The sequence below is a fragment of the Mustela nigripes genome, chromosome 7 (assembly GCF_022355385.1).
Source record: "Mustela nigripes isolate SB6536 chromosome 7, MUSNIG.SB6536, whole genome shotgun sequence".
NCBI classification, from domain to species: Eukaryota; Metazoa; Chordata; class Mammalia; order Carnivora; family Mustelidae; genus Mustela; species Mustela nigripes.
This window is the reverse complement of record NC_081563.1, coordinates 8,791,022-8,806,193: the sequence shown is the minus strand read 5'-3', so window position 1 is coordinate 8,806,193 and position 15,172 is coordinate 8,791,022. Positions and strand designations below refer to the sequence as shown.

The following is a 15,172-nucleotide window of genomic DNA, read 5'->3' as shown; positions in this document are numbered from 1 at the left end:
TAAAGACCTAAAGATGGGTCACTGAGCTAGTCACTGAAGAGAACCGACAGAGTTAAGGACAAGGGCCACTGTGGAAAGGACCTAAGGTCACAGTGAGAGAAGCCAGGTGAATAACAAACCCACTGACGCTCATTTAAGGCCACCCACCTATAAAGTCCTTGCACACCTTGGTCCTCCAGTTTGAAGTCCATTACCTACTTTCTGAATGATTCTAGCGATGCCTTTGATTTCTCTGGATGTTGGATGCTTTATCAAGTTCGTTTGTTATCCCTTCAACGATAGTGGGACTGCTTCAGTAGTTTTCAAACCTATCTTGCAGCAGAAACTTTAACATCTTGCCTGAAAGTGTACATCAGAACTACACTCGGAAGTGCAACTGCTTTCACTGTAGCATGGGGAGAGTCTCAGTGGGTCTCTGTCACCTCTTCTTGAAGGCCTTGATAAAGGCTGATAACTCTCAATTCCAGTAGCACTCCCCAGTCAAAAGAACAGCACACCATCATGCCCTTGGCTGATCAGAGTAACAGTCTCTATTCCGGCCAATCACAAGACACTCTCTTGTCATACCCTAAGTTGGTTTCATCTTCACAATACCCTGGGTTCTTACAAAAGTGAAGTGATTTTCCCAATCACAGCTAATAAGAGGGTAAAGCTTCAGAGCCCTGGCCTACGACTTCTCCAATTCCTGCCCTCACTACCGGTGGTCCAGGCCCCTTGCCCTGCCCCAGATCCAGATTATGTAGCAAGGGGGTGAAGTACCAATGCCCAAACGAATTAAAGAAATAAAAGATTTCTGTTGGCAAAGCCTTGAGACATGAAGGGGGAGGGAGCGTCCTGATTCTGGGTTCCCACCAAGGTGGAACCTCAGTACAGAAAGGCCAGAAGTGTGTGTGCCAATGCCCCCCGCCTCCAGTCCCCACACATGCAAAGGGTTGACAGAATGCAATTCAACCAGGCGTCCATTGGGCAACAGGCCCATTTCTGCTTAATCACAGGCAGTGAAAGAGCAAAGAAATTGGATCAGACTATCTGTGCCCTAGCAAAAGCCACCAGTGGGCTTCAATACTCACAAAGGCTGTTTTCTAATGATGTGCTGCTTAGAAACCTGGGGTTGGGAGGAAATTTAGCAGCATAGTGTCCCCACACAAATTATACCCCAATTCACAGTTGTTTACTGAACACCTCCCATGGGCCAGGCACTGGGTCAGGTGTGGGCTGAGGACAGACAAGGAAGTGACACGGCAGGGTAACAAACATTTTGTGAGTTTAGAAGATAGAGCCAACTGCCTGGGAAGCCTCTGCGTTAGCCATGTCCTTTCAGATTCCACAAACCCCAGTCTTTGCAAGGACTTCGATGAGATCTATCCACAGCTTGGCACCAGTGATGCTCACTTGGGCGTGTCTCCAGAAAGTTCTCAAGGCATAGCTCCCCCTGCGTTTGCTACTGTTGTTTGTCATCCATCATTACCCAAAGCCACCACTTCCTGGACTCTTGATTCCACGGTCACCCCTTGCAGGACACCTGCCGGCACACGTACACTTAGGGGCTTCCGTGGATGTGTTGACCCACCACTCCATTCTGGCCACCGTCTTTGTCTGCTTTCTTGTCTGTTCCCCATCCTGCACTGAAGGGACGGGGGAGGCACATGTTAGACGTTCCAGGATGGAACTGACCCTCTGGACTGTAGTTATTTCTAATAAATGAGGTGCAAGAGAGAGATGGGATTGCCCATGGAGCCCACGTGTCTGACAATCTGTGCATCTGACCAGGGGAAGGGCTGTTCAGTAGGGATTAGTTTCTGGGAGTTCAGTGGTCTCCTCCTTGGAGGTTTCCAATGGGGTCTGCAGCAGATGCTGCTTTTCCTAAGGAATCGTGTAGAAGCCTGGGTGGTGATTTGAGTCCAGGAGAGCCTGACTACTCCAGCACTCCTAGCATACTTGCCCTGGAAGCCTCTGGGCTCTAACATCATAGAAAACATAACGAGCTTCAGGATCGATCGCACCGTGGCCCATGCCTACTCGATCGCTTACAGGTGGTTTAACCTGTAAAGGTGCAAGTGATGCACCTTTCTGGGCTTGCTTCCTTATCTGTGATAAGAACATAATTCACATCTCCCCAGGCAGTAGTGACGGTTAATTCAGTGAGAGATTACCTCTAAATTGGCCAGCATATGTCCGCACATGACGGAAATTGGCTTTGGCTTTGTATTAACAGTCACTGATAACACGTCACTGGTATTACGCTGAACCAGTGGGCCGCCGGGAGGACAGAGGTGTTCCTGGCTGGTGTGCGGTGGCCACAACAAATCCCACATGGCAGAGACTCAGCATTTGCAGGACCTCAGCATTTTAGTTAAATACGCACAATTTTATTGATTGAAGAGATTAGGACAAAAACATTAAACCAAATACAGGACAAAGCACCAGAGGCCATAGATTCCCACCATGCACGTCACCAACCTTTCCTCCTACGGGGTACTGAAAAAAATAGGGGGCGGGGAAGAAAAACGGGTCCTTCTTGACACAGCACCATCTTTAGAATGTAAAAAAACAAAACAAAACAAAACAAAAAACAAACAAGAAAACCCCCAAACCAAAAAAAACCCTCTCCTTTCTATCTCCCATTATCAAAACAGAATCAAGGGCAAATCCATGGCCGCCTTGTCTCCTGACTATGAACGGTGAAGCCACCCTCCTGGGAACACGAAGGCCGGGCTCCTGTTGAACAGGCATAAAGCATCCAAGGTTTGCACACACATGCCACGTACTATAATGAAGCACAGATTCAAGTAACATTTACACACTAGAGTCCACGTGTTACCTACCCAAAAACAGGACCATTTCACAAAACGTATACAGGCAGTAAAATCCAAACAAGTGAGGTACTGGAAACACAAATATTTATGCCAAAAGAGTTCTGTATCATACAGCAAATAGAAAAGCCGTAATAAAAAAACGTTTGCCACTCGAAATCAAATAAAGCTATCTAGAAAAGCCAAACAAAAGGTTACTTCAGGGACAGAAATACTCAAACAAGAAAAAATATATAGATGTTACTCACTACAGCATGTAACATGTCATCCCAAGTCAACCCGTAATTGAAAAACTGGCTTAATACATCACAATGTGACATTTTCCTTAATAAATAGAAGGATTCTTGAAAATACAAAGGTGCGTATTGGGATAGAGAGCTGTTTTTATTTATATCATCCTAGCTTCCAGCTGATTTTTCTCCCCGCTTGTCTCTACCGAGGGTTTCTGTCCAAACCAGAGGGCCTGCCAAGCGAAAAGGATCATTCTTCCTAAAGAAAAGGAAATAGCTGCCCTGTATTTCATACATGTGGGACAACCTGCTTGGTTTCACTCGTTTCCAATAAAACAAAGAGACAAAAGGTGTAGCTGAGACCAGAGTGGCCTATAAGCTTCAGACTCCAAGCATCTCCCGTGATCGCGCCCCGTTTGTCCCCATCCCGGCAGAGAGGACCCCCTATGAGGCAGCCTTCATCGTTCAAAGGAAAAAAAAAACAAAAAAAAAACAAAAAAAAAAACTCAGGAGTGAATTTCTCCTTTCCTTTCCCTTCCTTTTCTTTCTTTAGACTATGAAAGCAGTTAATGCATCTAGAAGTTTGACTTCTAACAGCTTCCTGCCACGAACCCATGGACACAGAACAGAATAGCTTGTTAAAGAACAGACTTTTTTTTTTTTTTTCCCCCTTCAGGGAGCAAAGCATCAACATGTCATTTCCTGACCAGGATATTAAATAGTTTATTTAGAAGAAATGAGTTAAAAGAGCAATTAAGAGATTAAGAGACACAAACTGGATTTCTATTTTCTTTTAGGTTAGCACCCAGGTTTCTGGTCAGTCTGTGTGCACCGAATTTTGTTGTTGTTGCTGTTTAATGAACCGCATTGATTATCAGATAGGTGGTTGTCTTGTTTAAAAAAAAAAAAAAGAAAAGAAAAGAAAACGAAAAAGAAAAGAAAAGAAAAGAAATCCTTGGCCCATTGTACCTTCCCTGAATCGTGACAGGAAGTTAAAAGCTAACAGTGCGATGCCAAGATGTGTGTTTGAGGCAGAGAGTTTTGATTCTGTTGGGATCTGCAACTATTTTGGAACAAATGAAAAGTGGGGTAGGCAGAAGCAGCCCAACGGACCGGGGGTTCTCCAGGGGGGCTACATCAGGGAAGAGAAGCTCCGGGGCACCCGCCCCGCGGACCCGACCCCAGACCCCCACCCCGCGTCTCTCGCGCCCATGCTCCATGTTCAGTCAGCTCCTTGAAGGTTCTCCTTCTGTGAATCAAGAAACTTGAGTGTCAGTGTCTTTCTTGCCACCAAGCCAGGCGATCCGTGTCCCCTGGAAGGACTCTCCGCGGCCCTCTCTCGTTCCTGGTACCTGCTAAGTCTCTGTGGGGCACGAGCTCAGTTAAAGAAAGGGTCCAAGTTCTCTTCCATGTTGACATCCGGCACCAGCTGATCTGACCCTTCCTTAGCACCATATCCTGAATTTGAGACGCTAAAATCTGTAGAAAACCAAGGATGGTCCAGAATTTCCTGCGAGGTCAGCCGCTCTGAGGGCTCCCGCCGCAGGATGCTTCGTATGAGGCACTTGGCCTTGGGCGACAGAGTCTCTGGAATGTTGAACTGGCCACGTCGGATCTTGCTGAAGAGGGAACTGGGCTCAATGTCATGGAAAGGGTACCGCCCTACCAACATGGTGTAGAGCATCACGCCCAGGCTCCACACGTCGGCTGCTTTGCCCGAGTAGCTGCCACTGGTGTTCAAGATCTCTGGGCTCACGTAAGCCGGGCAGCCGTGCTTGTCGGAGAGGGAGTCGTCATCTCCCCGCAGAATGTAGGCATCTTCCAGGCTTTCCAGCTTGACCCGAGTCCTGCAAGAGAGAGAGAAAGGGTGAGCTCCCATGGGCACACCGAGGCACGTGAATCCCATCACCGTATCTTAGCTCCCGCTTTAATATCTCCAAGACCATGCATTCATTCATTCAACCAGTCAAACATGACTTAGTGAGCGTCAGACTGTGTCAGACACAGTTCCGGGATGGGGGGATCCAGGAGCGAATAGGACTGACAGGGAATTGGCATGAAGCTTAAGATCTACTGTGGGAACCCACACTTCTAGCGAGTACACAGACCATAAAAGACATGATTGTCTCCCCATCTCAGTGATGAGGGAACGGGAGATTTATACTATTCTCAGACACATCTAGGTCGTTGGGGATCCCCAGGATTTTACTCAGATCCAACCAACTAGGAAGCTCCCAGGAGCTCTATCGACAACTTCTGGATGATATGATGTAACAGTCTGAAAGGACCTTTGATCCAATGGCGTCTTGGCTTTATAACAGTCCTTTTGTGAGACGCGGAAGATTTGATGATTCCATTTTACAGATAGGAACATTAAGGTTCATGGAGTTTGAGTAACTTGTCCAAAAGCCTTTTAGCTGAGAGAAGACTTGGTCCCGCACCTTCCTTAGTCAACCTTGCCCACTACCAAGCCGCCTTACTTTAGGACACAGACCGAGCTGGGCAATGTTTGAGCAGGCAGGCATTACCATGAGCCCTGCCAAGGCTGACATCTTCATAGCAAGCCCAACTTCTTTCCAAGATTTGCTGTTGAACTTGCCTCCCGTCTGGCCTACCACACTCCCAGGGGCTGGTCCTTGACCTGATGCTTACCTGAGTGAGTTACCTGTATCCTCTACCTGTGCCAACATGTACATCTATGTGCGTGGGTCCATCTTCCCCTTGCCATTTAAGCACGGCTGAGCTGGCTGACAGGTTCTAGGACTCTCCCGGCTGCACTCATGAACAGAGGTGGAGAAACTCCACATTGAACTCTGAGTCCCTGGGGCCCAGTACTACTTTTTTATACAGCAGAGCCTTATATGACCACTGGGCATAAAATAAGTGCTCGGTAAATATTTTCACAAGTAAGTTAAATTTTTAAAATTAACTATAACAACATGCAGTGAACAAAGCTGAAGACCAAGACATGAAGCGACTCTCTCAAGACTGGCAGCTGTCCCCTACCTAGCAACAGAAGCTCCTAGACCAGCATCCCTCCTTGGTTCAGGGCTTCTGAAGAATCCTATTCCCCCATTCTGCCATTCCTTGAGGGGAAACCTAGGTATTGTGATTGGAAATCCTCTTCCAATCTCCTGCCAGAACCCTCCACAACAGAGCTCTTGTGTTCAACCCCGCAGAGTCAGCCCCATTCCTTCCCATGACGAAGACTTGCCACGAAGGTGACACGGGCCAGGGAGGAGGGGCTGGGGTGAGGGTTCAGGGCCTACAAGGTCACAATCATCCACACCGGTGGGTTCCTTCATCTCAAAAGTGCACATCACGGTTTCTACCCTGTTGTCCTGAGGGGTGACGAGGCTCAAATGAGCAGAGAACAGGAAAATGCTTAGAGAAAAGACATCGGGACTCAAGTCGGTAAGCTGCTTCCCTCCTCCTCCCTGGGTCTACGGGTCTTAGCCTTTCAGAGCGATCCCCTACTCAGGGAGCCATAGAAGGAAGGTGAGGTTCAAGTTAATCAGTTAGCTCTCTTATAGCAAAGAAGCGGACGAAATCCCGAGATTCTGAGATCTCCTTTTTGAACTGCAGAAGTTTCAAAGGCCAAGGCGTGACTGCTTCCCTATACTCATTTCTTCAGTGAGCAATAACATGGTGGTGTCCTCTGGAAACGGTGTTGGGCTGGGAGCTCGGAGAGCGGACTCCAGGCCAGACGACATCTCTCATCTGCCGTGTGGCTGTGGGGAGGTCACTCAACCTCTGTGTTTCTCCAACTTAAAGAGGAGCATTGGACAAGGCAGTCTTCTTTGTAATCATTATTATTATGGTTCAATGTACATGAAATTTATCATTTTAACCATTTTGAACTGTACGGTTCAGTAGCAGTAAGTACACTCCCACTGGCGGGCATGAATCTGGACAAGCCGGTGTGAAAGTCTCTGCCAGTTTTACCATTCTGGGTGTCTGTAATACAGAGCGACACGTCTTCTTTACTTGCTCTCCCCATACCCTGCTGTAACCTGTAGCACACACGTTCTTCTCCTCCCCCTTCGGCTAACGATCTACAGACGCGGGAAGGGTCTAGAAGAGCTCATCTGGAACTGGGCTGATGGAAGGCAAAGCCCATTCTTCCTGTTGCTCTTTCTAATCGAAGGAGGCAGGTGAGGTGGAAGGTGGACCCACACCAGCTTCCCTAGATGTTCCAAGATCGGAGGTGAGTCAGGGAAACCCAAGGGGGCAGAGGAGAGGGGGCGCACACCACGGGGCCAAGCAGGTTCCTTCAACAGCTTCCTTCATCAGACCCTCCCCGGCAGCAGCCCCCAACCCAGAGCTCAGGAGCTGGCCAGACTCCTGGCCTCCAAGGTCACTGTCGTGGCAGCAGGATAGCTACGGGAATCACGATAGCTGTGGCAACGGTCATCAGCTGTGGGACAAGGGGCAGTCGGGTGGAAGGAGCACTAGACGTGGAATCAGGTTTGGGGCGGGGTTCCTCTGCGGCAGCCCTCCCGTTTGCACGTGGGGCTGACGTCTTCTCCAAGGCTGCGCGGAGAGCCTCGGGCCCCCTGACTGCGCCTGCCACCCCGCCTGCTCTCTGCTCCAGCCCCGCCCCTGCTCCTCCAACACACCGAGCACCCACCACCCTGCCCGGGGCCGCTGTGCACATTCTCTCCCAGCCTCTGCCTGCAATGTTCTTCCCTCGGATACTTGGCCGGCTCATCCTGCTCACTTCTTTCCGGTCTCTGCTCAAAGGAGCTTGTCTAGAGAGCCCTTGCCTGACCATCCTCTAGAGAGGAGCACCCCGCCCCCGGCCTCTCCTGACCCTCACGGCCACCCGGAGTACTGTGCATTCCTATTTGTACGGTCACGCATTTATGCTCTGTGTTACTCCCGTGGGCACTGCAGGGTCCTCGCCTCAGTCCCACATCCAGGAGCTCAGGGGCAGGTGGCTGAGGTCACTCTGTATGCAAAGAACGTCACCGGTGTTGACGGCTGTTTCTCCTGCACCGAGACGAGTAGGGGCCACCAAGCCGACACTCAGAGACTGAAGGGGCATCCACACCACCAAGCCCTGGGAGCTCCAGTGTGCCCATCTTTGAGGGAACGACAGCCCTGCTCTGCGCCCCTAGCCAGGATTAAGTGGATGTCAGGGGAAGTATCCACGGGGAACAGGCTTTGTAAATTCTAGTACCTCAGTCCCTGGCGGGGGTGAGGGCAGGCGCGGATGTGCCTCCGGAGACCTGAGCGGCTACTAGCTTAGCCCTTGCCGGGGACAGACGTCAGCCCTCAAGCTCTTTATGCTGCACCACATCTGAAGCCCTTTTCCATTCTTACCTCCTTCCAGGCCACAACCCGAGACGCTCAGTCTCACCTTCCCTCTCTAACCCAACCAACCTCCCCTGGCCCGGGGGCACAGACCCTAACTCCAGCCTGACCCCCTTCTGGAATCCTTCTCCAGTTCAGAGAAAAGGGCCTTCAGAAATGGCCAAGGGTTCGATCTTGTCCATTAATGCCCTGCCCAGCATTCACCTCTCTCCTCCCCACTATCAAGGACTCAGGGGCTGTGCAAATGCCCAGTGGACCCAACAGGCCAGGGGAAAGCGCCGCGCACATGCTGTGGACATTCGGCTGCCCCAGAGCCGCCCCACCTGCCACATCAGGCTCCTCCCTCCCGAAGCCAGGGTCTAGATGGCCCGAGTCTGGATCTGCTCGTTATGTTCGGCTCCGTGAGAGCGGTGCCCGAGCGGTCCCATATACACTAGGGCAGCTCGGTCTTCAAGTCAGAGACCCGAGTTCCAGTACCGGCTCTGAAAACTACTAAGTACCAAATAGCAAACACCATCTATGTACCTAGATAGGTGCTAGGTATCTTCAGATATTTCCTCTTTAAAGCTGATAAATCAATGTTCAAGGCAGGAATTATTATCCCTTTATGTGGACATGGAGCTTGATGCTGGGAGAGGGTGCGTAAGCCCGTATGAATAGCGAGGCCCCTCAGGGGCTGAGGGCTCACCCCTCCCTGGGGCTCCGAGCAGCCCGCCCGCAGGCCTGGCCCTTCCACTGCAGCAGCGAGTGCAGGAAACCACAGCCGGGATGTCCCCGTCGGTGAGGCCGCCTCAGAGTGGGGAGCACATGTGCGCCCGGGGTCAGGGAGAGCCAGTGCGCGGGGCAGGAGCCTGCTCCTCCCAGGGAGAAGCCCAGACATCCCAGGCAGGCGCGGTGAAAAGAAAAAGAGAAGCCTCAAGAAAGACGGGGAGGAAGTGCATACTTCTGCCCCTGCCTCCTCCGCAGAACTCCCGGAACTTGTTTACATCACTCCTAGCCAAGGGTCAAGGCAAGTGGTCTGGATTGCGTCTTTAGACAAGGACCTTCCGGGGCGCACGCATGTCAGGAACCTGAGGCCGTGCTCCAGTCCCCGCGCCAGTCCCCACGGACTTGCTGGACCATGGCAGGGACTCTCAGAAGGCCTCTGGGGTTTGGTTGCCCCCTTTCGGGAGCAGGTTGCCTCTGTCTGTGCTGGGGCGGGGGGCATGTCTAGCAGAGCACCTGCTCCTGTCAGCATGGGACAGACAATATGAATGAACAGTCTTTCAGCTTCCGCTGTCCCCTGAACAGCCTGAGGGTTATGCATTCCCAGGCAAAGGAACTGATTTTCCTAACAATCCATAAGAGCTGGGTGGTCCTATAATCATAGGCACCGGGGATAAGGACATGACAAGTAACACCGAGCTTCTTGGGTTTTCGCGAGGACTGAAACAACGGAACAAGGAAAGCCTGATCTCTACCAGGCTGCCGAGCGTAGGAAATCTGCAAAAATCTGGTGGCAAGTCTAACGGATCTTATTAGTAAGATAACCCCCGTCAAGCCTAGAGCCTAGAGAAGACAGAGGAACAAGACTCAGGCAGATCCAAGTGGACGTGAATTCTGTGCCTGTGGTTTCTTCTTGGGCTCTGTGCACTTGCTTCCCACCCCGTCCCCCAGAATGTTCTTCCCACTCTCCCCCAAGGTGCTCAGCTCATTCTGCTCACTTTATTCACGACGAAAGCCATCACAATGGGCCTCGTGAAGGTCATGGGAGTAAAGATGGTACATGAACAGCAGAAATTTCTGAAAAGGACAAGGGAAGGTTGGCAGAGAATTTTTGCGACCAAAACGCTATGAATGGTCGTGGAGATCTCCTGTGACTTCTTGGAGGAAAGAGCCATTAGCCCGGGGCAGGACTGACTTGGCCAAGAAGCTGTACCCTGCGTGCAACTTGCAATGTATCCCTGGCAAAGGCAGGAACAGCCTGCTTTGCATTAACTTCTGAATGAAAAAGGCTTACACAGGGGCAGCCTGTGGACCTGGCACCAGGCCTGGTGTCTTCGGATCCCCAGCCAGGTGAGGCAGCCAGGACCAGCAGGATGTGCTTCTAGTCCCTGCCTCGATAGAGCAGCACGCAGCACAGGCCTTCAGGGTCCCAATGCCCCACCCCTTCCCAGCAGAGGCCCGTGAGCCTCCCTCGGGGCCCTTCTATCCAAGAGCAGTGGGACCATGGGCCCGTCTGGCCTCAGTTTCCCTTCTGTAAAATGAGAACACGGCTGCGTGGCCTGAAAAGGGCTCTCCTAGCTTCCAAACTCCTGAGTTTAAGTTTCCTTTCTTCTGAAACTAGGAACCGCAAGACTTCCTCTTGGACACGGTGGTCCTAACAATAATGATCACAGTAGCAACACCAGCGGCCGTGAACTCAACACCTAATGCCACTGCGACTGGCTCAGTGGACAGGGCTACTTCTCAGTACGGAACAGAACGGCAGGTGTTACGGTACGGGAAAACTTCTTACACGATAAGGAAACTGAGGCACAGAGAACTGAAGGTCTCAGGCCACATACGGTTACCTGAAAAAACCCGGGATTGTCCTCCTGGGTCTCTCTCCGTCATACCTCCTGACACCAGCACCACAGACTTGCTTAGTGTCAAAGACACAATCTCTGGAAGGAAGATTCTGTGTTTGTGCAACCAACATGGCCCCGGGTTTATTCTACAAAGACAAAGCCTTCGCATCCGTGACCCCTCTGCTGGAACTCATGAACTGGAGAGGTGGCCGGACCTGCTCGTTGAGGAGAAGAAGAAACGGAGGTACAGAAAGCAGAGGGGACTTGCCCGAGGCCACCCTGCAAATGAGTGACAGAGCTGGGATTCAAAAGCAGGTGTTCAATGTGCAGAGTCGTGCCCCATCCAAAACGTCAAAAACGGCCTCCCCCAGCAAATCACGCTCTGTTTTGAAATCTTTAAACGCTGTCCTGGGCTCTCGCAGCAGGAAGGGATAGGGACAGGGTGGGCCAGGGTGGGGCAGGGCTGGGAGTTCAGCCAGACCCAGTGGGCCTGGCCTGGCCGGGAAGTCCGGTGGCCTGAGGTCAGTGGAATTCGAAAAGTCGCTGAAGGCCATTCCGCAGGGTGGATCCAAGCAGGCGAAGGGTCAGCGGAGAGAGGTCGGCCTCCACCAGGTCTGGCCTCACTCTGCCCCTGACTGCAAAGCTACCCTCCGCTGTCAGTTCGGTTATACGAGCAAGGGTGCCCCAGGGGGCTGCCATGGGGGGAACAGGACTGTCCCAGCCCCCCAGGCCACGTTCAGCTGATCCGACAGCCACCACTGGGACTTGACAAATAAGCGAAGCTAAATCCTGCCAAATAAACTGTAATTTATTTGTAATTCTCTGTTTCCTGTGTGCGTAGATTTTTTTTCCAGCAGTTGCCTCTGAGAACCCCTGATGGGCCAGGTCCCGCAGACGCCGTGAACAGACCCGACGCCCAGGTCAAGCTGCTTCTGCAGCAGCAGGAAAGCAGCAGGTGACCCACAAGGAAACCCTTCACCTCAGGGTGAAGGAAATCTCCAGAGAGGGGTCTGGCTGGTGGTCCTAGGGATTGTGTCCCCCTTACTACTGGGAGCTACTGTAGTCAGGGACGGGGGTGGGAGGTGGGGGTCCTGCGCTAGTTTGATCTACCGGAAGATCGCAGTTAGCAAGATGAAGCGACTAGTTCGGGGACAGCGCTGTGGGGACAAGAAGCCCGATCCAACTCAAGCACCCAGGTGTTTCCACAGCACCAGGGTCCTGTTGTCTGTGCCCTGACTTATCGTGGCCCTGGGGTGGGAGGAGGGGGCAGTGGGGGGAGCCACCCCACCTCCCAACTCCGAGGCCTTCCCACAGCAAGGAGGCAGCTCTGGAGCGCAGCCGGGATCTCCACAGGAACAGACAGGGAAGGAAGGCAGTGCAGCTTCACACCCCTCATTGGGACTCTGTTTGCCTCTTGCCCTCTGCATGAAGATCCTAGTCTCAGAGGATCCCCTGACCTCGAGTCAGTCGATTGAGCTTCTCAGAGAAGCTTCTGCAGGCACCCCAGCGCTCGGTGCAGGCCGGGGCTGCGCCAAGGGCCCCACGCAGCCTGGATTGTTCCAGGAAGCCAGAGCCAGGCACACCTCGAGGTGCTGCTCTGCCCTTGCTGCTTAGGCTGATTCAGAGTCCGGAACATTCCTATCATGCACCATTGGCAGGGCGGGAGCGGGCTCAGGCCAGTCCTTCTGACCCTACCAACCCAGGAACACTCTGGGCAGCCCAGCCCTGGGCCAGACAGGGATTTCCACTTGGCAGAGTCCTGAACTGGGGCTCACCCAGATGGCCCAGGCACATACTACACACGTTCCGGGAGCCAGAAAATCTGGGCTGCGCTCTGGGTCACGCCACTAACATGTTCTAGAACTTTGGAGAAAGACGTTTCCTCCCCATTTCTTCATTTGTCAAGATCAAAGCGTGGGTTTAACCCGGCCTCTTACCCACCCCTCCTTGGTACCACCTCTTGGGTCCTGGTTCAGCCTCAGCATCTGGAAGTACCTACCCACCCCCAGGCCACCCTGCGTGGACACTTCCAGAATCACAACTAGACCCCAACCCATCCTGTCTAGGAAAAACAACAACAACAACAACAACAACAAAAAAACACAAAAAACAAAACAAAACAAAAACAACCCTTCAATGTCTCCTCCTGGATTTCAAGTCAAGGTCAAGGTCATGGGCAAGCCTCCAGGTCCTAAATCTTGGCTTCCCTCTTCAGTCTCATCTCTGACCCCCCACAGTGTTCTCCACCAGCATGCCCCTCCCTGCCCAGGGTTCCTTCGTGTCTCTTGGCCTTTATTCATACTTTCTGGACACCGTTCTTCTTCACTCAGAACAACCCGAGAAGGAGCCCGTCTCCCCCGGACCCCCTGACACGCCCATTATCTACACTCCATTCTGCCATTAGGACATTTTCTTCTTGCCCCCAGCGAGCTAACACACACCCATCCTCTGTAACACGGTATGAAGAATAACTTGTTACATGATGGCTCCTGTTAGACAAGGATTCTCCAGAGGTGATTTTCATACCCTTAAACCCTTGTGCCAAAAGTACACATAATAGATGCTTACTTAACATTTGCAACAGGTGTGGCTCCCATATCGAAGACGCCCTGGCTGCAACGTGCTGCCTAGAGTCCAGCGTATCTGGTTGTGATTCTGCTTAAGAATTGCCCACTCTCTTAAGTCCAGAGAAATTTCAAACAGGCTTGACTCTATTTCATGCTTTAGAGAAACTCCCAAGAATCCTGGATGACGAGCATCTAAAATGGGTTTCCATCCACTGCCTCCTGCCATCAGTATATCCAGGGGATTTTTCTCATAATATTTATGCCTCCAGGGCCTAAGGGGCAATTCACACACCCATGTAGTCAATGGCCAGACATTCGCAAAGTGTTTACAAGGCTGGTCCTGTGCTAGGAAGGGGAGACAGAAAGATCATCGGACGCTACTTCACAGTTCCATGGAGAAAGCAAAACCCACTCCATAAACTGGAAACGCATAAATAGGACTGCCTGTGGGCTTGGTGAACAGTTGGCCTCTCGACCCCTCAGAGAAAGGTAAAGTACTGAGTGTTAGTACTCAGTGCTGGTCAGGTCCTTCTGGTGTTCACTTCTTACCCAACCGCATGAGAAAGTCCCTCCTCTAGTGGCACACAAAGGGTGGTATTCTACCTGGTGTCTCTTTCCTAGAGTCAGGGTGGTATTTGAGGGCCTGCACATGGGACTCTGGCGTCCTGGGTGCACAGCCTGAGGTCTGCCTCTGATTAGCTGTGGGACCCTGAGCCTCAATTTCGTCATCCATAACACGGTGATAACAGCACTAGTTTACTCGCTGGTTTTAAACTGGTTCATGTAAATTAATTACAATAAAATACAGAATTGAATCAGTTCTTTTAAGTGTTGTAGTTAGAACAGGGCCTGGAGGCCAGATAATGTTTCCTTGAAATGCAAGTCCCACAAGGGAAGGGTTCCGGCTCATGGGGCACTGAGTATCTGTGGCACCTAGAATAGTGCCTGGCTCATGACAGATGCTCAGTGCTGTCTGTTGAATAAGTAAATCTCCAGGTTGTTGGGTGGCAAGGCCCAAAGCCATTGGCTGGTGACCAGGAGCAGTCAGGACAGGTGCCTTTTGAAGGCTCTGCAGTCTGCTAGGCACCATGCTGGATACTCCAAGTTCATGATCTCCGACCCACGCCAGAGAAGGTAGGCCAAGGTGTAATGGCTCAGTGAAAGAGTAAGAAATCCGACAGCTGTGCCCTTGGCTCTGGTTGGTCAGTGTAGCCACTCACCTGATTTACTAAGCACAAGCAGTGAACTGCTCAGCCAGAAGCTCCCAGGCCAGCAGATGAGGCATAAGGACAGTGGAGGGATGCACACGGGCAATTCGAGTAGAGGGAGAACTATGAGGGCGCTGTGGGAGGGGGATCACTTACCCACTCAGGGAGAAGTGGAGGAGTGAGCCTCCCCCAAGGGCTGGCAGTGCCTGAAGCACACAGAAGTGGTCAGCGTGAAGAAGGGACTTCCAGGAGCTCTGTCTCCCTCATGGCAAAAGGTCAGGTCTTTTGCTAAAATACAATGAGCCTACGAACTACGTGGAACTGGCTACTGATGAGAGAAGGCAGGGTCGGGTCTCCAGTCTGGTCTCCCTATTTTGTTAGATATGAAAGCCTCAATGGAGGCTGAAGATCCACAAGAAAACCAGTACAGAAAGTACTGAGCGGGGGGGGGGGGGGGGGGGGGGGGGGGGGGGGCCCGGCGGGGGGGGG

The 15,172-nt window shown here is 51.8% G+C and overlaps 1 protein-coding gene across 1 annotated transcript in view; it reads right to left on the bottom strand.

The window, feature by feature from the left end:
* Window positions 1-2,883: 2,883 nt before the first annotated feature.
* The window catches only part of TRIB2 (tribbles pseudokinase 2), a 25,064-nt gene continuing 12,775 nt past the window's right edge, over window positions 2,884-15,172 (bottom strand). The window contains exon 3 of the mRNA XM_059405171.1: window positions 2,884-4,890. Within this exon, the coding sequence (XP_059261154.1) occupies window positions 4,422-4,890 (469 nt within the window). The 3' untranslated portion in view covers window positions 2,884-4,421. The remainder of the gene's footprint in view (window positions 4,891-15,172) is intronic.